Source organism: Thamnophis elegans, chromosome 1 (genome assembly GCF_009769535.1).
Source record: "Thamnophis elegans isolate rThaEle1 chromosome 1, rThaEle1.pri, whole genome shotgun sequence".
NCBI classification, from domain to species: domain Eukaryota; kingdom Metazoa; phylum Chordata; class Lepidosauria; order Squamata; family Colubridae; genus Thamnophis; species Thamnophis elegans.
This window is the reverse complement of record NC_045541.1, coordinates 95374932-95401549: the sequence shown is the minus strand read 5'-3', so window position 1 is coordinate 95401549 and position 26618 is coordinate 95374932. Positions and strand designations below refer to the sequence as shown.

The 26618-nt window shown below is 37.6% G+C and overlaps 1 protein-coding gene across 1 annotated transcript in view; it reads left to right on the top strand.

Annotated features, from left to right (window-relative positions):
- Nucleotides 1-26618, top strand: part of LUZP2 (leucine zipper protein 2) — a 372060-nt gene that overhangs the window by 202322 nt on the left and 143120 nt on the right. The window contains 3 exon segments of the mRNA XM_032227123.1: nucleotides 4071-4188; nucleotides 5657-5727; nucleotides 11124-11205. Of these exon segments, the coding sequence (XP_032083014.1) occupies nucleotides 4071-4188; nucleotides 5657-5727; nucleotides 11124-11205 (271 nt within the window).

The following is a 26618-nucleotide window of genomic DNA, read 5'->3' as shown; positions in this document are numbered from 1 at the left end:
GGCCTTTTTTTGCAACCTTGACCAATTTGGTACATACACCACAGACACTGCTGCTTCCATGTTGATTTACTAATACAATTAATAATGCAGTTTAACTTAGCTCTCATAATTTTGAACATTGCCCAGATAAGCTCTTGGGTTGAACTCTACTTCTCTATTCTTCATAATTGGGGCAGACTTAAGTCTTCTAATGATGAGTGGATGAGTGCTATGCTAACAATCACAAGTACTGGTTTAAATGTTTATAGTAATAATAGAGAAAGGCAAGGCTACAAATGCCAATTCTTCTCCGGTAGCCTCTTTATCTACAATATGACATAGTATCTTCCTCTGGAAAACTGATTCTGCTTCTTGGGTTAATTAACAAACACAGAATATTACTGTCTGTCCAAAACCTGACACAACTGAATCCTGTAAGTAATAAGGAAATCCCTCTACAGGAGAGGCCAAGCTTACCAATCAGCTATGGCAGGTTTCCTGGCCTCTATGGAACCCCAATCAACAGTGACAGCAAAGCTGTAATGCCCCATATGGGCAAGTCAACATTTTTTCTTCCAATTCCTTGTTTCAGGAGAAGTCAAGCTTTAGCAATATGATTTGTTAAGGTTGACACCTTGCTAAAATGGTGATAAGGACTCCTGTTCATAAGAGACCAAACTTCCCAACTAGTTATACCAATCCTGCTTGACATGACAGAAAGGACAGTGATCAGAAAAAGCAAACTGCACCACCCTACAAGAACATATCAATTTTATTTTTCATTATTTCACAAATCCCAGGAAGGCAAACAGAAAAAGAACATTTTTACTATCTCTTTGAAGAATGACTATACTAAAAAAATATTGGAAAAAACCCTTTGGAAATATTCAGTGGAAACCTGGCATTGACCTTGGCAATAAACTCCTCTTAAAGTTTATTCTCCCTACTATTTACATCCTATTCTGCAAAAAATGAAATAGCTACATATGAATAAATCTTTTTTTAATTCAAATCTTGTAGTGATTCAGATCAGATCAATTGACTCTTGATTTTCAAATAATAAATTCAAACTGACTCATGCCTCTTTGAAACTTAAATTGGCATTGAAACACAATTGATTTATACTGCCCCAATATGTAGCTTCCACCTGAATTACCAAGTCTTTGGTTACCAGATCAGAACTCTGCAGTCATTCATATTCTAACAAGAATTCTTTAAATAGTAAACTGTTGTGGCCCAGCAGGATCCGGTTGAGCTGCTGATGGACTCGGATAGCGAGGAACCATATGAGTCTGCCCTGGACAATGTGGAGGACTCTGGGCATGGTTCAGACTCAGAGCAGGGACCAGAGAGGCTAGTTGGCCACCAGTTGGCACCTGAGGCATGGAGCAGTGGGGAGGATCAAAGGCAGTTTGTTCCTGATGTTAGATTGAGAAAGGCTGAGAAACGGAAGCAGCAACTCTGTAGGCAGACTTACAGAAGATGATTAATCACAGGTGGTTGGCCCCTCCCAAGAGAGATTATAGATGAGGTATTGGGAGGGGACATTTGCAGGAAAAAAACGTTCAAATTAGTAGTTAAGGAAATCTATCTGTGTATTCTAGTCGTATCTGTTCATTTGGACTATCTGCGTTGCTTCATTTGAACTATCTGGGTTGCTGCAGAGCTACTCTATTGAACGTGGGTTGCCTGGTCCCCCAGCCAAAGGATTTGTTATATCAGTAATTGAACAGTGGCAAACAGCCAAGCCTGTGTTCTGGTTTATTCACAGGCCAGGGGGTCAGAACAATAAACTTAGTAAAGAATCAGAAAAAACTCTGGGAATTTCTATGGTTCAGTAAAGGCTGACTTCTGAGCAAAAGTCTAGACCTGGAAAGTGACAGATGATAGGACACCGAGCAAAAGATCTGATTTCATTACCTGATTCAATGCATTCAACATTGTCTGAGGTCCAAGGAATCTGATATTACTTCCAAAATTTTGCTCCACCTCTCCTTCCTGCCAAGGGTATTTCCAGGAATATACATGACCACCAATGACCATGATGTTACTTGTAAGAACTCCTTTTCACAGATGAATATTATGTTACTTGTTAACAGTTGTTTTCATTGCCAAAGAAATACATTTTAGCAGTAAATGTTATTTTATTCCTACGGTTACACAGGTGCTTTTTCAAGAAGCACAGAATTTAAATCCTTCCATTCTCCACCATCCAATCAGAGCTGAAAAAGCTTCTTGAATGAGAAGTGAAATGTTTTCAAAGAAAAACAAGAAAGTCCAGTTGCCTCTTGAAAAAGCATCTTTGGGACAACCATGACCTGAATGACTGGTTACTATACTGCTTCATAAAAGTTTAAAAATATAAAGCTGAAAAACTCTTATTAGTGTTGATGAACTTCTTGTCTGTTTTATTATAGTATACATATAACAAATCAGCAGTTGTAAAACCATGGAATAATGCAAGAACAGTGATTGAAATAGTTTTCTTATATTTCACAATTGAAGTAAACTTTATGTCTATTAAATAGCACAAATACATTGACAGCTAGGAGTGTGATAAGATTGAAATTGCCTAGTGACATCATTGCTTAAGTCTATTAATTCATGAATAAGCAACTTTAGATTGGAGATAATAAGTTCTTTTTTCTTGTCACTGGTTCAGAATTTATTGTCTGCTTCAGCTCTGATGACAGAAGGAATAATTTATTGCCTTTCCAGATTGCATCAGCATGCAAGTTTTCCTCTACTCTCTGGTTACTTCATATTTTATCACTGATGCTTTGGAATCCACAAAAGAGTGCATTGTTTGATACTTATTTCTTTCATATAATTGCAGTAATATCATTCAATTACATCCAGAGGAAATAGTTTTCAATTCTGCAGCACAAAGTATATTTTAACAATCCATTCACTCTTTGTGCCAACCTTCCCCCTCAAACTATTAAATCCTCATCCTGATCCTCACCAATCATCATCATCCCTATTTTTCTCTTCTGGATATTGACTCCAAACTCAGAACTGAATTGTGCTAATTTTCCTCTTTTAATGTATCTTTGCTATTGATTTCTTTTCTAGAGAAAAAGGATAGTCTCGGGAAATGTGTGTGTATAAAACAGCAAGAGAGTAGTAATATTAAATAGCAAAGAGTACATTAGACAGCTGAGCTGAATACTTTTCTCAATATTTTTTTTTCCATTTCTTTATTTTCAATATTAAAGTCACCCCAAAAGGTAATATTTGTCAAATTTAAAATATTGCCCGACAGATGCTGGTTAGAATAAGCAGATTTTTATTGAAAATGTGTTCTGACCCCCTCCTCTGTCCAGTAACGAAAGCCAAGACAAGCTTAAGTGGAATGTACTTTAATAGCAAGAAACCAACACCTCGGTGGCTGAAAGCCAAGCATAACAAACAGATAAGGACTTTGGCAGCAACTCAGACAAACCTTGGCAGCAATCCAGCCTGCCAAGTTAGTTACAAAAGTTCTCTTTAGTCAATGCATTGACTTCTGCAAGAGAGGCGTATGCGCAAGCAGCCTTTTTATAGTCTGGAGAGGAGCCTAATGACCACCAGCTGAGTGCAATTACCCCCTGTACTTGCGTAACTGTTCCTGACGCCTATTAGCTCTTCGATTCCGGGCATCCAGGAACAACTCACTGCTGGCTTCTGGATCATTCTTCCTTGTCTCCTCCCCACTGATCCAAGACTCAGGTGCCACATGGTGGCCAACCAGTCTTTCTGCACCCTGCTCAGAGTCGGAACCCTGTCCAGGGTCCTCCACATCCTCCAGAGCCGACTCACAGGGCCACTCGCTGTCAGAGTCTAGTGGCAGCTCCAATGGCTCCTGCTGGGCCACAACAAAAATGGTACTTTACAAAAGCCTAACAGATAATAAGGCTGCTATCCAAATACATGAGAATTAGGCTATTGATGTTTAGATCATGGACTAAAAACAAAAATAACAAATAATCCTCATTTTGGTCAGTAAAGAACTGAGGACTGCAGTAATCAAACCAAGGTGTAATTCCAGTTGTATTTGTGTTGCTTCAGTTATTTTGAGACAATCTCAGTGCTGTTTTTTAATGTGTTAGACAGGGCTATGAAGAGCTGGAAAGACAACTTAAAGAAGTCTTTAAGGAAAGAAGCAACATACTTCGCCAGCTGTCGAAGACATCCAAAGAGCTGGAGGGAATTAAAGTAAACCTTCAGGTCAGAATTTATGTCTTTCCTCCTGTTCTACCATAGCTGTAAAATGCATTTGATATTAGCTCTGTGATATTACTTATTTGGCTCACATAAGGATAAAATGTGGACATGGGATGTAGTCAAATTGCTTTTCATGACTTTCCTCTTCACTGTGGGGTTCTTCTGAAGTGTCAGTAGAAATGCCTGTATGATCTGTAATTCTGTCTTCTTGAATGGACTTATGGCATGAAACCTTTTTTGACCATATTCAAGCAAGCATAACTTACTTCCCTTCAGACCCTTCTCCAAAAGAGACAGTGGTGAAAAGCATTTTGAATGGGAGGTTGCCTATTCATTCACATCAGCTCCCCCTTTCAACCCTTCTATAGAATTGTGTAACCTTTTAAAGTGAATATTAATATAATAGAGCCAAGATGGCACAGTGATTAGAGTGCAGTACTGCAGGCTACTTCAGCTGATTGCTAGCTGCAGTTCGGCAGTTCAAATCTCACCAGGCTCAAGGTTGACTCAGCCTTCCATCCTTCCGAGGTTGGTAAAATGAGGACCCAGATTGTTGGGGGCAATTTGCTGACTCTGTAAATTGCTTAGAGAGGGCTATAAAAACAGTATGAAGCAGTACATAAGTCTAAGTGCTATTGCTATAATAATAGTAGATGGTTTCAAGATTTAGAAGGCAAAATAACTTTGATCCTTCAGTTTTCTTTTCTAATTATTGTTCCTTTCTGAACACCAGCAGCATTTTTTTAAAAAAAACAACTCCTAAACGTGATATGCTCAGTTCCCAATTCCTCTTACCAATTAAACTTCTTGCAGAGAATGGATCATTTAGAGAAGACTTATGTGGCCCTTCCTCCATTTGTGGTTCAGTGATGAATGAAAGTCAAAGAAATGAAGAAGACAGGAAGCCAAAGATAAAATCACTTTTAATATTTCATTTTTCATTCTTACTCTGCTTGCTCTGTTAAAAAAAAAAAGCATATGAGTTGAAGAACCAAGGTCTTATTTTCTGTCTTAAATCCAACTGGTAGTGTAAAAAGTACAACATAATATTAGTCTGGGGAAAAAGTGTATCATAATATTAGGCTGGAAACCATGATTAGCCCCACCCAAGCATGATGATAACAACTAAACTTTTGCCTAATTTATTTATTCAATTTCTTGAGCTACCCATCTCAGTTAATTACTCTTGGTAGTTTATAATTATATTGTATATATTGATATTTGAATGAATTTCATGTTCAGATTCATGTTAAATCAACTTCTGCCTTATGAACCACCCAATTTATTTGAGTGTGCTGTTAAGTCTCGGCAATAGAAGAACAAAGTTGTACTTTACTTTCTTTTCTGTCATAAATGTGCTGTATTTTTCACATACAGTGGTTAATACAAAAAAATCAAAATGAATAATTTTAGTGGTGAAAATTTTAAGGGATCTCCTTGGTAACACCTGGTTTCTTCTTTTTGTTATCAGTCTTTGAAAAATGATGAGGCATCAGCAAAAAGCGATGTACAAAAACTCTTGGAATTAGGCCAGAAACAAAGGTATGATTCAGCATTTATTTGCCCTAACTATTATATTTTCTCACATAAACAGAAAACAATGATGAATTCTTACCTTGTTAAGCCAGTCAGCAAACCAAGACATTCACATAAGAAATGGATCATAAAAATCCACAATCTGATCTGAAACACTAGTTTCATGTTTTGAAGTTAAAAGCGGGGTGGAGGGGGAGACCTCTTGCAAGTAGTAAAGTTAACAAGAAAAAGCAAGATCTGGATCTTTTTGTTGAACCAATTTTCTGCATGGGAAGTTACTTCTATAATATACTCTATTCCATTTGGGAAAAATATTTTCATTTTCCTTGCAAAGGCCTACTAGAAAAAAGACTCTTCAACTCTGAAGTCTCAATTTGTTAAAGCTAATCAGAAACTTTATTTGAATGCATATCTTCAGGTTTATTTTATGATGAATATTTTTTAACACTGTCTGGCAGATAAAATCTACAGTGGTTCTTCTCAAACTTTTAAAGCTGATAGATGCCAAAGGTCAGAATGAAGCAATGAGCAGGAAAGCAAGAGCAAATGTCTATATTTTATAATAAGACACAGGATTTAGAGGAGCCCAGTAAGGAACCCGTTTCTTTTATTAAGAAATCCAGATAAATATATCACAACTATACATTTATAATTTCTAAATATATTTCAATTCAAGAATATCCATAGACCATGTTTACCGACTCAACATATAAGCTCCAAGATGAAGTAATGTTTTTTTTTAAAAAAACTTCTAATTGTGAGAGTTATATGTAGACATTGATTCAAAGCAATTAATACAGAAAGGAGATAGTAAGTCCAGGCTCATTACATTTCACACCTTCTAGACTTTTCCACTGTTTCTCACATATTTAGAATCACTGAACAACAAAGATTTTGCTCCCTGAATACTTTGGGGTGTATCTTATAGATTTTTGGCTAACCCGTTTTTACACAGTGGCAAAATGCATCTTTTAGTACCTGCTGACTATTCTGCATACATGAAAGAAACACACAGAATCATGGAATTGTTATTGAAGCACTTGCAGTAGACCAAGTACAATTTTTATTACCGGTTCAGGTGAACTGATCTGGACTGGTAGCATTTCACCCCTGCTGTTGAGGCATCAAACATATCAAAAGAAAAAGATAGAGCAAGGAGGTAAATTTTAAGAACCCCCATCTGGGGAAAGTAAAAAAAAAATGCTATGCACACTTGCGCTTCCGCACACTTTTCAAATAGTGTCAGGATTGATAAGGGAAGATTTTCAATCCATTTAAAATTTATGAAACGTATTGTCTGACTTACAACAAAGTATTGCAATTTGAGTCTCTCTTCTAAAGTGTTGGCTATTCCCCTCAGCTTATCTTATGAGTCTCCAAACTAATGCAATTAAAACCATAAAGCAAATAATGCCAATATAAGCACTTTCTTAAATAATTCCTGGATTTCAGAGCCTTTTTGCTTCAAAAGACACACATTTTAAAATGTGCCTAGCAATTCAAAAGAGTAAGGCACACAATTGCCCTGTAATTCAGGCAAAGAACAATCGACACGCATTTCCAGTTCCTGTTTGATAGTTAAAACAACCTAACTGTAAATCCATCAGCATAAAGGAACCTATCAGATAGAATCTGAGCCTCAATGCATTATCTTCTCTACCCTGCAATAAATTTTCCCAAACAACTAAAAAACATTTCCCCACTTTATTTATTGAAAAAAACTAGGTCTCTGAAATTATTCCATTGAACCTAATTGGCAATGTACATGATAGCTTTTACATTTAATATGTAGCTCTTCCTTTCAAAATGTTCTGTTATTATTAGAATTGTGATTCCTTAGCAACACTTCTGTATATTAAGACATGGTGGAAATTAAGACTCTACAACAGCAGTTCCTAACCTTTGTAGTTCTATGGACTGGCAGCGATGGTGGAGACAGAGGAGAAGGGATGGTTGTGTTTGTGTGGTCTCCATTTGGGCAGAAAGAGCTTAATGTCCTCATCAGCTGCATGCATGGCCCAATTCCGAATAGGCCACAGGCCTAGTAGCAGGCTACAACTTGGGGGTTTGGAACCCCTCTCTACCGGTAGCCTTATTCAGTGACCAATTGAAGTTTCAAAGATGCCGAATAAAGATTTGCAACTAGTCCTTGTAGTTGCAGCTGTTGCAGTGTAGTTACAGATGCATGCTCATGATTCATCACTTGGCAACTGGCTCACAATTATAACAGTGGCAACAGTCCATGATTAGAGTTTGTGACCTGATTTGCCAGCTTCTGACAAGTAAACTCAATGGAGAAGCCAGCAGGAGGTTGCAAATGGTAATCACATGACAGTGAGATTTTTCAATCTTGCAGGATTTACCTGACAATTGCAACTGGAACTGTTGCAATTGCTGCCATAAGTCAGTGAGGTCACATGACTTCTCACTTTATGACTGTGTTGCTGATCCCAATTATGGAAATAAATGAGAGAGTACCTGCTCCTAATCTCTTATTCTTGATAGTTTTGCATCTGGGTTCTAATGCCATCCATTGGCTGATGTAAAGAGATGAATACCATTGCCCAAGAAAATACTGCAGATGTGTGCAAGCTGAAGATCATCAGTTAGTGGAAGATTTTCATATTTGCATGTTCTTGTTTAACCTATTTTCATCACTGATTACACTGCCTCCAAGAGTTTCTAAGAAATAGGCTTTTGTTTTTCCACTTCATGCTTTTTCCCCAAGCCTAGGTCAGGCTGAGTTTATTTTATTTCTTTAGAAAATTTATTTGCTTCCCTCTCATATCCAATGACTCTAAAACAAACAAAAAAAGACACTAAAATCAACAATCATTGATAATTACAAAACATTAAAATCAGGAAAGGTGGGAGTTGGACACATAGCAGGTGAGGAGTTGGGATTAGGTTTTAATTAATCAACCACCTCCAGTATGAAACTCCCCCATTGGGTCTTCAAGACAAAGGTGGTATTCAGCAGGTTCTGACCTGTTCTGGAGAACTGGTAGCAGAAATTTTGAGTAATTCAGGGAACCGGTAAATACCACCTCTGACTGTCCCCGCCACCATCGATTGTCTGCCTCCTAAGTCCCAGCTGATAGGGAGGAATGGGAAATGGGAATTTTGCAGTAACCTTCCCCTGGAGTGGGGTGAGAATGGAGATTTACAGTATTCTTTCCCTGCCACGCCTACCAAGCCATGCCCACCAAGCCATGCCATGCCCATCAAGTCACGCCCACAAAACTGGTAGTATTTTTTTTAATCCCACCACTGCTTCAAACCCTCTGGCATAGCCAGGTCTTAAGGCACTCACAAAACATCAGGATGATGAGAGACAATCTCACCAGAGAGTAAGATGTTCCAGAGGGCAGAAGCCATGGCAGAGAAGGCTTCTTGGAGCCTGCCAGCTGAAACTTCTTGGCTAATGAGATCCTCAGCATGCTCCCTTTGCCAGCATGGTGGTGTGGGCCAGTCCCATTAGGGTGAGACCTTAAGAAGCATGGATCCATGCCATGGAGGGTTTTCAGGAGCATTTGCTGAAGCCAACCAGCCTGGAAGATGAAAGGTTCTCTGTCTTCTTTGCTAGTGTAAAGAACCCTTAAAAGAAGCTATAGCAATAGCACTTAGACTTATATACCGCTTCATAGAGTTTCTACAGCCCTCTAAGCAGTTTACAGAGTCAGCATGTTGCCCCAAACAATCTGGGTCATCATTTTGCCCACATCAGAAAGATGGAAGGCTGAGTCAACCTTGAGCCTAGTGAGATTTGAACTGCCAAATTGCAGGCAGCTGGCAGCAGCACTAGCCTGCAGTACTGCATTCTAACCATGGCTCATAAGATTGAGAATTTCTCAGAAGACTGAGAAAGGCTCCAAAACAAACTGAAATGGACCAGCTTGGTCACATATCAGAAGTGACAGGGTCTCATTCACTTCGTGAAGAAGCTTTGAGAGGCTACTATGCTTAAAGCGTCATCCAACTGAAACTTAACACAGTTCTCCAAGACTAGCTTTATAGTGACACTTCTTAGAGAAAATACCCAGTTCTTAGGAGTGTTATTGAGCCAATTAAGTTTGTTTTGAGAAACTTCTACAAAACTTCTACCTTTGCTGTCACCAATCCATTTTCCTTCCATTATCCCCATATTAGCCCAGGATCTAGCTCTTTTCTTCCTGTTTCCACAAACTCAAATCCAGCCTTCCCTGTACAGGAATCCCCCCTTTTTTTCTTTGACATCCAACTTAGCATCCACTCTTCCTTTTTCATTGCCTTCTAAGATCCAGCTTTCCTATTTATTATTGTAGGAATAGACAGTGAAGAATATTTAGGAGGGGAATATGTATGTATGATTATGTATAGGTTCTGAGTAGGAATGGGTAGGAAGTCCAAATATGATAACACTATTACATCTTACAGTACACTGGAATTATTTTGGTGCAGGTATTTCAGTAGGAAATAAACAATCACTAAATGAATACTTTGTAAGCTGTTGGAAACATAGTGAGCATTTAATAGGAACAGATGCTCAGTTATGTAATATAGCAATAGCACTTAGACTTATATACTGCTTCACAGAGCTTTTACAGCCTTCTCTAAGTGGTTTATAGAGTCAGCAAATTGCCCCCAACAATCTGGGTCCTCATTTTACCCACCTCGGAGAGATGGAAGGCTGAGTCAACCTTGAGCCTGGTGAGATTTGAACTGCCAAATTGCAGTGAGCCATCAGTCAGCAGAAGTAGCCTTATAGTGGATGTGTCTTTGGAAACAAGTATATCCAATCTGATCTCTGTAATAGAAACTTAATCGGCATGTGATTTGACTCATAGAAAAACCACATCATTTCCTAACACCAATAAAGCTTGAGATCTGCCTTTGTATCTCTAAGAATTCAAGATTGTTTGAGCGCGTCTTTTTCTACTGATTGTTTCTGAACGTAATTTTGTAACCAGGGGACTTACTTTGGAAACAAAAATACTAATAATTACATTTAACATTTAACAAGCATTTTTGCTCATTTGTTTTAAAATAAAATGCAGAATGGTTTCCACTTACAATAATCTCATTCTGATTCAACATACCATTGTTTAGAGTTTCTTTGCTTATGGCAATTGCACTTTTTTGACCAGCCAGAATTATTCAAGTGGCAATATCTCACACAGCAGGCTATATAGTAGATACAAAGACAGGCAATTTCCTATTTCTGAATTTTGCTTTAGGAATCTTATTGGTGTGTGCACTGGTTGTTTTATTTAGCTTTATTAGTAAGCCACTTCAGGAAAGCAGAAACAATAGCGGTTTGGTGTAATTAAAAGTGCCTTGTCATGAAATAAGAGAAAACAAAGGCATTATTTTTTAATGGACAATAGAGATTAAGTTTGTGTTTTGTTTCCTCAATAAACTAGGGAAGAAATGAAATCGCTCCAGGAGACTTTTCAAAAACAACTTAATGAGGCAACGGAGAAGGCAGAAAAGCAGCAGGCCACAGTAAGTGACTTTCCTCTATTATTTTCATCAGTGTTTCCATGTCCCACCTTTACAAATAGGATTTGGCAAGCATAACAATTTAGCTTTCTTCTATTTTTGAATGTCAGCATCTTTCCATTCAATTCAAAAATGGGTGTCAGACTTGGTAATAGTTTTCTTTAAAAAAAGGAACACAACAAAATTCTCACTGATTCATGAACAAGCTCCTGATTTTTACTAACTGTAAAAGGTATGTGTGTATTGTAGAAAGTGTGTTTGTGTGTGTTTAGATGTATGAATACATCAAAATAGACACATACACATAAATCAGGGAATATCATTTGAGTAAATACAGTGTTGGATATATTTATGAAGGTTATCATGTTGTGACTAACCAACAAAACTAACCAACCCTTTGGAGATTCAATTTGAGAATCTCCTATGTATTTATTTATTTATGCATTCATTATATGTTTAGATCACAAAACTTCCATCAATGGGAGATGCCCTAAAATGAGTAGCATATATCACTATGTCAGAAACATCTTGAGGCATGCTTTGATGCATTAATTTATATTTTTGGGCATGTTTCAGAAGCTTTGCTCTCAAACTTGTCAATAGTATGATAGAATGCTATTATTATGCTTGTAAAAGCAAGACTGGTGGGTCTCACACAATTAGCAATAACATAATCTATTTCTATGTTACTATATGTCAGTGATGGTGAATCTTTTTTGGTTCCCATGCCAAAAGCGGAGAGAGTGCAGAGGGGTTGTGCGCAGGTGTGCCACACCCATAATGCTGTGTGCGCAATGGAGATTTCAGGGAAGCCTCCTGAAGCCCCTGAAGGCTCTGGAGGGTGAAAAACAGACCTATGGACAAACCAGAAGTCTTCTGGTTTATTCATAGGGCCGATTTTTGCCCTCTGGAGCATTCAGGGAAGCCTCCTGAAGCCCCTGAGGGCTCCAGAAGGTGAAAAATGGACCCACAGGGAACCTGGAAGTTTTGGAATTGTGACTTCCAGTTTGCTCATAGGTCTTTTTTTGTCCTCCTGAGCCTTCAGGAGCCTTCAGGATGCTTCCCTGAAGGCTCCAGAGGGCAAAAACAGATCTATGAGTAAAGCGGAAATGACTTCTGGTTTACTCGTAGAGCTGTTTTTGCCCTCCAGAGCCTTCTGGGAAGCCTCCTGAAGGTCCCTGAAGCTTCCAGAGGGTGAAAAAATGGCCCTACCACCGAATCGGAAATTTGTAACGCCTTGAATGCCCTGACAAATGGCTCTGTGTGCCACCTGTGGCACGTGTGCCATAGGTTCGCCATCATGGCTGTATGTTATTCATTAGGCAAGCTGACACAACACATTTTGAGCATACAGGAAACACATTTAGAAAGCGCATAATTGAATATTATGTGTTTTAGAGGGGAGAACTCCATAATCAATTCAGAAAAAGTAGAGGGCAGGGGACTCATAAATTGTACAATCGGGATTCTTTATCTGAATTTCATGGGTTCAGGGTGATCCACATGGTGGCAGAAGGATCATATAATTGACTCACAGATTAAATTAGAAGCATTCATTTTAGCTGTTCTACTTGATAAAAGATCTTGGAGCTAGTAAACTCTGCTTTGGAATGTAGATATTTATACAATTCAGTATTTGTGCATATCTAATTGAAAATAGATTGTAACATATAGATATTCAGGGTGCGTATAGACATTCCTTGTCACAGTATATCTATCTGTGATCTATCTCTCTATCTCACTATCTCTTTATCTATCTATCCATCCATCCCTCTATCCATCCATCCATCCATCCATCTATCTGAATAAAGCACATTGCACAAACAGCATTACAATAATATGCTGTACCAATTTAGCTAAAAAAATAAGATCCATTGATCTCGGTGGGCTATTTCTGAGTAGAGAGCTATACAGTTGCATTGAATGAAAATTACCAATGTGGTAACTGCAAGTGTTATTATTTAAAACTACAATTAGGAGAAGGGGGGAAAACTAAAAGAACAAGAACCTCTCTCCTGTGGCATTTAAGACCAATATCTTGATGGCGTTATAGGAAAAAAAAAATCAGCACACACAGTGCAGGGGTTGTCAGACTCCCTCCTTATGTGGGCAATAAGTTTGATGAAGCACCCCAAGCTTATTGCTGCAGCAATTCTGATGACTGAAATGAATTCAACTACCAAAGGTATTATAAGAAATATCCCTAAGATGTTTTAGAATAGCCACAATAAAAATTATAATAATGTGTGGAAGAGGAGGAAACATAATTTTCCATTCCTTCTTCTCCCAGTGTTTTGCAGCAAATGTAAAAGGCTATGTCACTAATTATATTTTGCTATTTTATCTTTGTCTTAAAACAGAATGAATTTATTTATACTCCCAATTTCACTCATAGGCCATCTTTCATATATGCAAAGATGTAAAAGTATATATTGAGAACCAAATTCACACGATATACGAGGTTGTGTTTTATTTCCCACAATTTTGTTAAACTCTTTGGAAGCTGGATGCATCCATATGTAATTTCAGTCCAGAGAAGGACTTCCAAATGAGTGTTTTCAACTGTCTCGGCAATTATCCTAAGGAATATATTTGCAGATTCAATAACTGTATTTTTCAGAAACTTTAAGCTTATGGTATATCCAAGGAGGGAAAATTCATGGAAAAGATATTATGCCACATAGCCCTAGGAAAACAGGTATCTTTTTTCAAATGTTGGCATAACACTTATGCCAACACTCTCTGAATCTTCTGGAGTAGGGGTATCAAACTCATGCCATCATGGCTGTGTCATGTGACATATTGGGACTTTTTCCCCCCTTCGCTAAACTGGTCGTGGACATGGCCAGCATGTGATGTATCCGGCCCACGGGCTGGGTGTTTGGCAGCCTTCTTCTGGATCATAGTAATCAGAAGCACTGTTTAGACTGTGTCTTCTTGTCTATGTGCCTATCTCCTGTCTACAATTTAGTCCTTTCAGCTGTTCCAAGAAGATTCCACGCTATTTGCACTCTTGATTTAGGTGATCCTGATGGCATAAATAATCCCCTGTGTCTCTCAGACAGAGTTCTAATGACCAGATGATCAGATGTGATATTTGTGATATGCCCCTCTTCACTTCCAATCTCATCAGAACTGATGAAGCTTTTTGGATGGCAAGCAAAACATGTTCAAGGGGGAAAAAAACTAAGAAAGTCAAATTGCCTTTTGAAAAGGTACTTTTGAGACAACCATAACCTGGATGATTGAGAATCTCTATAGACATAGATTCAAATAGTTTTTTTTTAATTTAATATACTCTCTAGTCAGAAACACAAGAAGACAAAACTAAAAAAAAAACCTACATTCTAAATAATGGGGCAAAAGTCAGGTAGAGGGATGGACAGGTAATCCATTTAAGTTTTATAACTTTAAAATCATTTTCTCAATGATTCAGACTCCAGTTTACTATCTTTTCATTTCCCAAAATGCTGCTGGCAGATTTTCCCAATGAGTCATACCTAGCAAATACTAGTGATTCTTTCAGAAAAAGGTAAATTGATATAGACAAATAGCCAGCTATGTCTCTTGGTTATCCCACTAATTGGAAATATTCTGAATTGATGAATGAAACTATAACTGAGCCAAACACATAGAAAGCCTATGCTCCCTAGTAAAAAAAAAGCTCTTTGGAGCAATATTATAGGTCCAGTTCATTGAATAAGCCTGACTTACTGTACAGCCAGTTGGAGAAAGTTTTGCCTTTAGGGAACTCAGGAAGATTTTCTCTAGGGTTAACAAAAAGGAAGGGGAAGCTGAGAGCCGGCTGTCCAGTTTTACAGTACTCCCGAAGTATGTATGTATGTATGTATGTATGTATGTATGTATGTATGTATGTATGTATGTATGTATGTATGTATAAATAAATAAATAAATAAATAAATAAATAAAAGAGATTTATTTATTATTGTGGATGAAATTTCTAATTCTAAAAATGTGATTAATACATACAAAAGAGTGCAAAAGAAAATAAACCAGTGAAAAAGTTTCACACTATGTATAAAATGAACCTTGGCTTGACCCTAAATTAGCTAAATATTGAGCACAAGTCAGAGAATAAAACAAAATATGTAAAAGGAGCTCCTTTCAAAGGTCTACACATTTTAAGCAAGTAGAAAACTTGATAGCTCTGCTTCTAAAGATGTTTGGCAAGTTGAAAACTATATTGTGTCTGGCTGATCCATTCTTTCATAGACATATTTTTATTTAAACAGAGAAACAAAATGACCATGGATGGGCAAAAAAAGCAGAATGGGAACAACTTTCAAATTCCTGGTAGCTTCCCCATTGCTTGTGAGAAGTTGGCAGAAAGCATTGGAAATCACTCCTCCTTTTCCTTGTATGACCTACAGATATGCCTGCCACTTTGCTGGGGGAGGGGAAACAAAGGGACCTATGATTAATAAAGAAAACTGCATCCCCATCACCCATCTGTCATGTCAAGGAAGGGAACTTATCTGTGAACTGTGAGTGCAGCCCTGCCAGCCCTACTTTGCATGTAGGTATCTGAATCACTTCTTCATCCTTCCGTCACTACAAAACCACTATTAAAAGATTTCAAATTTTAGCATTTGTTCCAAAGCAGCCAACCAACACTTATTCAGAGTTTTGCCACCAGCTGATTGGGCTCAGCAACGGGAGCAGGCACAACTTTCAACTTCCTGCTAGCTTCCTTATTGATTTTGCCTTTGAAAAGGCACTCCTCCTCTTTGTTTGACCCATGGAACTGCCTACCATTTTGCTTGGAGGAAAAGGAGCAGAGGCAGCCATGCTTCCCATTCCAGTATGTCCCCAACATGTCTCCATTCTGTGAAAAAGAGGGTTCACCTGTCAACCATTGGTATCATCCAACAAGCTCTTCCTTGCCAGCAGGAATCTATATTGCTCCTTCACCTTTCCTTCACTTACTACCATAATTAAGAAATGCCTTGGTTCCAAATCAGTCAATCATTGTTGCCTTGCCCACATCCAATTGGTTGCAGGAGCCAGAGGGAAGCAGGAAAGAGGGAAGGTATATAGCTCCTCATCTTCCCTTGCACTTTGCAACGTATGAGTTTATGGGAAGTGTAGTCAAAGGGCACAGTAGTACTGAAGTGATTACAACTTTCTCAAATTTCCAAGGGAGTCATGGTTCCCAGCATTCTGCAGGTTATCACATTTGAGTTACCATGGTTTAATAACTGTTATTCACTATCTTCCAATTTCACCAAATGAAAGGTTACGAACAGACAGGAACAAGTTTTTCAGCAGTGTATAGAATAACTTTTAGCAGTGTATAATGAATATACTGAAGGCTACTTAAAAGCAATCATTAATAATTGTGTTCCTTTAAAAAAAATGATGATGATCCCCAAATCTTTGTTCATGAAACATTTCTTCAGGCACCTGAAGACAGATTTCAATATGTTCCACATCTGATCTTTATTGTTACATTACTACCTCGGAGGGCAGTTAGTAACTCAGTGGTAAATTACATGGTGAAAAGACTTAGTAGAATGACATAACTATACAGTTTCTATTGACTGTTCCATTGTGAAATAGCTTTACATGTAGATTAAATGTCTCTGAAGAAATAAAACTGCAACCCTCTATGGACACTCAACTCAGAGATAATGGTCACTGAAGTGAAATATTCAGGATTTTAATATCAATCTAGCATACATTTTAAAAAGAAGTTTCTATAAAAAATTCCCAAGGCCTCTACAAGGGTTACATCACATTTTATTTATACATTTCCTAAATTCATACAAATATTTGCTGAGAAAGCAATGTAAATCTATTTTATACATATGTTTGTTCAATCATAGAGAAGATACTAATAGGAATGAATGCATCTTTTACTTTTGGTTTCTTGCTTTTAAATTCAGCTCATTCGATTTTTGCATTGGTTTACAATTTTTCAAAGTATGAAAAATTGAGATTAATTTTCATGCATTTTTCCCATGAAGAGGCATATACATGCAATTTGACCAATATATATATATTTTGTGACTGAAGGCAAATATACATGTCCCAGGATAATGTTGTAGGATCCAGTCTGAGTAAGTCACTGGGACCAGAAGTTTATTCTTCCAAGCTTTTAGACTCATGCTGAAGCCCAATCCTTGGGGAATCTCTTTCTTTCCAAAATGTTGTGTCATTTAACTTTGTTTGTCTTTAATTTAGCATTTATTTCCACAGTATTTAGTAGAAAAATCAGGCCTTGTAGGCTTCATTACTCCTTTGTGCAACTGGATTCTTGATTTCCCCAATGATAGGCCCCAGTATGTGTGCCTTGGGACTAATATTTCTAACACCATATTCTTGAGAACAGGTTCTCCTCAGGGCTGTGTCCTAATTGTGCTGTTGTTCACTCTGCTGATCCATGACTGTTGTGCAAGGTTTGCTACCAACCATATTGTAAAGTATGCAAATGATACAACAGTGGTGGACCTTCTTCAGGATGGTAATGAGAGTGATTACCGGGAGGAAATAGAGAGTTTGATGTACTGATACAATAAAAATTGATTGATTTTAAATGTAGGAAAAACAGCAGACATCATTGTCAATTTCAGAAAAGGCAGGTACAGCCATACACCTCTGCATATTAATAGTTCAACTGTGGAGGTGGTGAGTAGTATAAAGTTTCTGGATGTGCAGCTGATGTGCAAGTCAGCTTGATCACTCAACAGAGAGACACAGGTGAAGTGGGCATAGCATCGTCTATATTTTCTGTGTCATTATGAGAAGAGCAGATCTTCGTTCCACTGTCCTTAAAGTTTTATAGAGGGACAATTGAAAGCATCCTGTTATATTGTATTACAGTGTGGTTGGATGTATTACTATTTTGGACAGGAAGGCTGCAGAGATAGTGGTGAGGATGGCAGAAAAGATTACTGGAAGTTCACTTCCTTCAATCTAGGACATAGCTTACAAGTGATGATTGTCCAAGTATTGTCTGGGATGCTACACATTATCTCCATGACAGGTTTTCTTTTTTCTTTTTAATAAAATGTTTATTTTCAGAAAAACACAAACACACAACACATCTAAAATAAAAGCATCTTCAATTACACAGTGTGTTGATTGGTTACAAAGTCTTTCTGTGTCCTTTCCGTAGTCCTCACTTGAATTTTATCAAAATTTCCATATTGACAAATCCATGACAAATCCATGACAGGTTTTCTTTGTTATCTTCTGGAAAGAGCCACTGTGGTATCCAAAGCAGAACAACTAGATTCTGTCATAGATTTGTACTGTATAGTGTGTGTATTGAATGTATATGTATATATTTGTACATCAATGGTGGGATTCAGCCGGTTCGCACCTATTCGGGAGAACAGGTTGTTAACTTTCTAAGCAGTTAGGAGAACTGGTTATTGGAAGAAATCTCCTTTTGTTTTTTTTCCCACTTCACAAGGTTAATCCTGTAAGGAAGGCAGAAAGGAAACATTCTGGCGTTTTTTCTACCCTGCTTCTAGAAACTGCCTCTCCTGTTAACCCTTATGACATTGTAACAGCTAAGGTGAAGCGCCCATTGACCTGAGTGCAATTGAGTTGGCCATGACCACCAAGTCACATGACCACCAAGCCCCACCTACCCAGCTGGTCATTAGGGCAGAGAACCGGTTGTTAAATTATTTGAATCCCACCACTGGTGTACATGTGTATATATGTGTACACACACACAGACACACACACAGACGCACACACACAAACACGTACACTTTTCAGAGCAGGTATCAGGATTTCATTTTTTTTTAATATGTGCCAGTGTGTTCACAGAAAAAAAAAGTGTCAGTAAAGGTTACCTCATCTTATTTCGGAGAAAGAGAAGTTCCCTGAGGATAGACTCCAGCATGAGTCTGAAAGCTTGGGGATTTTATTTTATTTTTGCCCAGTTAAATGAGCTTTTTCTAATTTGTCACTGATATTACCACATTCCACAGAAGATATAGATGTAAAGTGGACAGATTTCCATTACAATATGGACCAAACTATTTTTCTTTCCATCTGTAGCCTTTTCCAAAATGATACCTATTCAATGAAAGGGAGCTTAAGTTCAAATAAGTATAGAGAGAATTGTTTCAGAGATGTGCTATTAGGTGCTATGTTTCTACTTCTAACCTAAAGCCTTTCTGTGATGAATTTATTTAAGAATTCAAACCACTGGAGAAGATGCACAGTTATAGATGCAGAACAATATACTTGAAAACTTATCATTACCTATGAATTTACTGTATGGTCAGTGTAGAATCTAATTTTAAGTACAATTCCAAGTGGTAGAATAGTTGCTTTCAGAGACTGCAGGCAATGTAGAATATTGGATTTCAAATGGAAAATGCTCTGATATAATTTCGTCAGTGCACTCAAGAGTTGTTAAAGGTTTTTATTTTTTAACTTAGTGTAGCAGGTATGGTTCTATTGAATTATATATCTTGGGTGATGCGTAACTAGTCTAAAGGCAAGAAACTAAAACTGGATGATTTAAAATGTAATATTGCAATAATTATTATATACTGTTATTTTTCCATCCTTCATATCTGTGTTGAATAAAATAACACTGAATGATGGGCATGATCAAAGGTAGGAAGAATATAATCTGAAATGTTCAAGGTCAAAATACTGCTATAACAAATTTCAGGCAGCACCATTAAGTGTTTACTTTTTTAAATAAGTTATTCATTTTTTTACAAACACATCAATGCATGTACAGTGTGGCACCTGGGTGCCATACATTCTAATACAAATAAAACTAATAAAATTAATCATAATTGTCACATTCAACTAACTTGTATATTTTTAAAAATAATACATAGTTATATTATTTCATTCATCTATTCAATTTCTCTAGTTTCCTTACTAGAGATTGATGTAATTGTGGATTATTTTTTTAAAAAAAATAGTAGCAGCTTAATATGCCTTTTTCCATGCATTTAAAAATGATTGTTACAAATTTAAAATGTAATGTAGAAAAGAATGCATTTCTCCTGAGAAATATTGATAATCTATAGTATTTTAATGACTGGTCTTGCCTTGAGAAAAAAACTGTTAAGTCCAGGGTGTTGTGTGGCATTATTATTATGTGGTTAATCTTTGGTGAGATTCACAGCCTTTGGGGCTGGTGAGTAGCTCAACAGCTCGAGTCCTAACCAAGGACCTAGGAACTGTTAAGGTAATGTTGGAGTATCTAAGCTGTTCCAAGTAGGGTGGTTTTTTGTAGAATCAGAATGTTCAAGTCTGATAAATTTAAAATTTCCAAATAGTGAGGTAGCCCTTTAGGTATTGCTCCAAGGGCTCCAATTACAATTGGGACAACACACAATTTCTTTTTCTACAGTCGCTCAACTTCAATTTGCATGTCCGGTTACTTTGTGATTTTTTTCTTGCTGTTTATCTTCAATTCGTGCATCTTCAGATATTGCAATGTCAATGAACCATACTTTTTTTTCTTTTCAACTATTGTTATGTCAGATGTGTTGTGGGCCAGGTGCCTGTCAATCTGAATTCTGAAGTCCCACAAGATCTTGACTTTCTCATTCTCTAAAACCTTCTGAACCTGATGTTCCCAGTGGTTTTTGCTGTACTCCAATCCAAACTTTTGGCACAATTTTCAGTGAATGAACTTAGCAACATGGTCATGGCGTTGTAGGTAGTCAGTTTGTGAAATTTTGCTGCACCTACTGATCAAGTGGTCTACCATCTCATCTTTCTCATTACAGAGGCGATATTTGCTGTTAGTGGTAACATGTTGAATTTTTGCCTTCATGTAGTTTGTGGCTAAGGCTTGTTCTTGAGCTGCCAAAATAAAGCCTTCTGTTTCTTTTTTCAGTGCTCCTGATCTTAACCAGTTCCAAGATAGCTTTTGGTCAGCTTTGCCTTCAATACTTTTCAAGTATTGGCTATGCATAGTTTTGTTTTTCCAATTTTCAGCTTGCTTCTCAATTACTTCTTTCTTATATTTAGCTTTTGACTTAGTTGTCTTTAAAAGGCCGTCTTTATTTACTTCCTTAATCATTGATTCTTCACTTTTCTGGATGTAATCATTCCAGCTGTGTTTTTCTTCTTCCACAGTTTGTTTTTCTTGTAGGAATCCTCTACCACCCTCTGCTCTTGGTAGATATAATCAGTCAACATCACTTTTAGGGGGCAAAGCATGATTCATTGTCATAACCTTCCTTGGTTTTCTGTCCAAATTGTCCAACTCCATCTGGGTCCAGTCAATTATTCCTGCAGAGTATTGAATCAAAAGGTAAAGCCCAGGTATTTATGGCTTTTATGACCACTCAATTTGGACTTTAATATCTTATGAATTTATCGACTATACTTGGCTGATGTTAATTCCTTGACTTTATTATGCATTACCGGTAAGTCAGAAGGCCTCTAAAATCCCCAAGTATTTGTAGCCTTCTTCTGGTTTTACTGCCTTTATCATTTCATCATTCTCAAGTTATATTCCATCATCTTCTATGACCTTGCCTGCTTTGGTTGCCATTGTTGCACATTTGTCAATTCCAAACTCTATACCAATGTCTTGGCTAAATTCTTTTGTGCTTTCAATTAATAAATTTAGTTCAGCTTTTGTTTTATCAAACAGTTTTAAATCATCCATGTACACCAAGTGCGAAATTTTCAGTCTTTTCTTTGCAAGTTCGTATCCATAGTTCATCTTCTTCAAAATGATTGTCAGTGGTAGCATTGAGAGTATAAAAAATAAGAGTAAAAGGGAATCGCCCTGGAAAATGCCTCGTTTAATTTCAACTTCAACCAGTACTTCTTCATTAGCTGTAAGCTTCATTTTCCAGAGGTTCATTGAAGTTTCCATGAATTTTTGTATGTTGCTGCTGATGCCAAAGATTTTCAGGCATTTCTTGATCCAGCTTGGGGAACTGAATCAAATGCTTTCTTATAGTCTATCCAAGCCATGAACAGGTTGGTTCATCTTTTCTTTGAATTCTTTAGGATTAGTTTGTCAATCAGCAGTTGGTCCTTTGTTCCTATTGAATTTTTGCAGCATCCTTTCTGTTCTACAGGAAGCAAGTTATTTCTTTCCAAGTATCCATCAATTTGGTTTGCAATAATACCAGTAAGGAGCTTGTATGTTGTTGGCAAACAGGTGATTAGACTATAGTTTCCAGCATCCTTTCCTTTTTCTTATCTTTTTGGATCAAAAATGTCTTTCCAGTTGTCATCCATTCATCATTTTCAGGTATTTTTAAGATCTAGTTCATTTGGGCTGCCAATATTTTGTGCACACTTGTAAGTGACTTTAACCAGAAGCCATGTAACTCATCTGGTCCAGGTCCACTCCAGTTTTCACTTTTCTTGACTGTCTTTGCACCATTTCTTTTCTTATTTTCACATCTTCCATTTTATGCACTTTAATAGAATCCTCAATCTGTTTGATCCATTTGCATTTCTGTTGTGCTTCTTGTTGTTTTTCCAGAAATTCTTCCAGAATTTCAGAGTTTTCTCTTTATCAGGCTTTTCATTTGTTGCTACTCCATCTCCACTTTCTAAGCTCTTATAAAACTGGTGCTGATTTGCTTTGAACTGTGAGTTTTCCTTGAATTGAGTTACTCGGTTTTCATATCTTTTAATCTTTTCAGCAACGGCAACAACCCTCTGCTTCAGCTTTTCAATTACTATCGCAATCTCTTTATTGTCCAAATCATATCTTGCTTACAGGCTGCTTTTGACCTGGTTGTTCTTTAGCTGACCTTGCCTTAGATTGTTCAAGTTGCTCAAGTCTCCACGATTTTTTTTTTTTTTATTTTCAATTCCAACTGAATTTTCCATTTAGGCTTCCTCATCTTGCCTCTTTGGTGCTTTTGTATTTTAAAACCCAATTCTTTGCTGGTTATGAAGGCTGCTGCATACATCAGCTGGGTTGTTTCAGCTAATGTAGTGGTTTGAATAGTTTGCACAGCCTCATTGACCTTTTTTAGTACATTTCTCAATTCTTTCCCATTCACTTGGTTCAGCTTTGGCAAACATGTTCTTTCAGCACCTTCCATTTGATGCTTTAATTTCTCAGCTAATTGAGCAATATCTGTTGGTGTTTGTTCTTCAGTGCTTCCTTGTTTTTTATCTTCATCCATTTCAGCATCCTCTTCCTCCCTTTCCACCTCAGTTTGCTTTAGAGACTGCAAATCATTCTTGATGTTACATTTCTTTGTTGGTATACTCAGACCATTAGTTGCTTTCTCTTCGATACCTATTAATAATGCTGTAGTAAAAAATTTGTGGCTTAGAATTACACGTCATTTGTCCATTAGCCTTTGTTCACTGATATCACAGTCCGTGTGGTTCACCTTCCAAATCTGATACATTCATTTTTGAAATCCATGTTTTGCTGGCTCAGACTGATAGTAAGCTTTCATAATAGAAATCCCTTGTCCAGATTTTTCGCTTTTTCGCTTTTTCTTCCAGTAGCTTGTCAGCTCCATGCCCTGGTTGCCTAGCAGAGGGAGCTGAGCCCTGTAGCTTATTTTGTGCAGAATAGCCAGGAGCCATAGCATCCAACAGAACCCTTGTTAATCCGGGTGGCGGTTCAGCTGGCATAAATTTCATTTTTTTTGTATTCCCCATATTTCACCTAAGACCTGTCTGATATGGTTGTACCTGTTCAGCATAGCCCTTAGGATCATTAGAGTGGGCAAGCCCCTCAACCATGACAAGGTAAAGCTCCTTGGAGGGGGCATCATCATTATTATTATTAATATACAATTGTATCACAGCGGCCAGTTGTTTCACCGGATTTGGCATTGGTCACTAGTCGGGCCCCACCCAGGGGCCTAGGACGTCGTAACGTATTTTCGTAATATGCGTGCAGTTCCAAGCAGTGTGGCTTTTTGCATTTGACTGATGGTGATTTTGTCAATTTTAACTGTTTTAAATGTAATTCCAGTGTTTTTGGAATAGCACCCAGTGTGCCAATTACCACTGGAATTATCACTGCTGGTTTGTGCCATAGTCATTGGATTTCGATTTTTAAGTCCTGGTATCTTGTTATTTTTTCATGTTCCTTCTTGGCGACTCTGCTATCACCTGGTATTGCGATGTCTATGATTGTGACCTTATTTTTCTCAACCAGCATGATGTCTGGTGTATTATGCGCCAGTATTTTGTCGGTTTGTATACAGAAATCTCACAAGATCTTGACCATCTGATTTTCGGTGACTTTTTCAGGCTGATGTTCCCACCAGTTTTTTGCTGTTTTAATATTATAATTTTTGCACAAATTCCAATGGATCATTTGTGCTACTGAATTGTGCCGCAATTTATAATCCGTCTGCGCGATTTTTTTACAGCAGCTGAGTATGTGATCAACAGTTTCATCAGCTTCTTTGCAAAGTCTGCATTTGGCATCATCAGAGGATTTTTCGATTTTGGCCTTAATGGCATTTGTGCGGATAGCTTGTTCTTGTGCAGCCAGGATTAGTGACTCTGTTTCTTTCTTTAATGTACCTGTTGTTAACCATAACCAAATTTGTTCACTGTCCACTTTATCTTTTATTTTTTCCAGAAATTGGCCATGCAGTGCTTTGTTCTGCCAACTCTCCATTCTTGATTTTATCACATGTTTACTGTATTCTTGTTTCGTCTGTTGGGCCTTCAGTAGATTTTTGTTCTTTACTTCGATTAATAGATGTTCTTGACTTTCTTTTAAATAATCAGCCAGTGCATGTTTTTCTTCAACTGTTTGCTTCACTTGTAATAATCCTCTGTCACCTGATTTTCGGGGCAGGTAGAGTCTATCAGTATCACCACGTGGATGTAAACTGTAGTGCATTGTCATTAGTTTCCTGGTTTTTCGGTCCAAAAGGTCCAAATCAGCTTGTGTCCAGTTAACTATACCAGCTGTGTATCTTATAACTGGTATTGCTCAGGTATTTATTGCCTTGATTGTATTTCCACCATTCAATTTAGATTTCAAATTTTTCCTAACTCTGTTGGTGTACTCTCGCCTGACAATAGTTTTTACTTCTCTATGCTTGATATTATCCAACTGCAGAATGCCTAAGTATTTGTAGGCTTCATTTTTGTTGCATTTAATTAGTTGGCCATTGGGCATTTCAATTCCCTCACATACAGTGATTTTGCCTCTTTTTATGGATACAGTGGCACATTTTTCCATGCCAAACTGCATTGAAATATCGGTGCTGAATACTCGGACTGTGTTTGTCAATGATTGGATTTCTATTTCTGACTTTCCATAGAGTTTCAAATCATCCATATATAGTAAATGCGAATATTTTTCAGCTTCTTTGGCTGTTTGGTAGCCTAATTTCATTTTTTTAAAGATTACTGATAGAGGGATCATTGCGAAAAAATATTATTATTGTTGTTGTTGTTGTTGTTGTTATATTAAATTTCTATGGTCCCTATCTCACTAATACAGTGACTCTGGATGGGGTACTAAAAAGTGCTAAAAAATGAAATTAGAATAAAAATAAAGAAAAAGAATCAAGGTGATGGGTAAGCTGGCAGTGAGAATCATCTCTACCAGTAGTGAAATTCAAAATGTTTTACTACGAGTTCTGTGGGTGTGGCTTGGTGGGTTTGGCAGGGGAAGGATACTGCAAAATACCATCCCCACCTCATTCTGGGGCCAGCCAGAGTGGTATTTGCCAATTCTTTGAACTATTCAAAATTTATGCTACCGGTTCTTCAGAACCTGTCAGAACCTACTGAACCCCTGATTCTACCCCATCAGCCATCCCCCAACGTAGCAGGCCCCTGTTGGAACCTCAAACCAAGTGGCAGAACTAAGATTTTAGGCTCTTATAGAAGGCCAGGAGTGTGGACATGGATTTCACCTCTGGGGGGAGAATATGCTAAAGGACAGGGCCACAACAGCAAAGGTTCTTCTCCTGGATTCCACCAACTGAATTTTTTTGGCAGATAGGAACCAAAGTAGATTCTTTCCATTGTAGGGAGTGAGAAGGGTTAGTCCCATCAGGATAAAATGGGTAGCATATAGCATAGGTACTCTGTTCCTATGCTATAAAGGTCTTTAAAGTTGATGACTAACTCCATGAATTGAACCTGGAAGCCAGGTTCCACCAGGCTTCCACCAGAACATTCCATTGCATTCTGTATCATTTGTAGCTTCCGAATATTCTTCAAGGATAGCTCCATATAGAGCACATTGCAGTGATCCAACTGGAAGATGATCAGGGCAAGAGTGACTGTGAGTAGGGCTTCATGATCCAGGAAAGGGTGCAACACAAAAGTTCTCCTAAAGAAGACTGCCACCTGCTTTTCGAGCATAAGTTGTGACTTTAGAAGGGTCCCCAGATTGTGCACCAAGATTCCATGCAGGCCTTTGTTTCATTTCTAGAGTATATTTTTAAATGAATTCAGGATTTGTTTGTTGCTGTTAAAGAACCCAA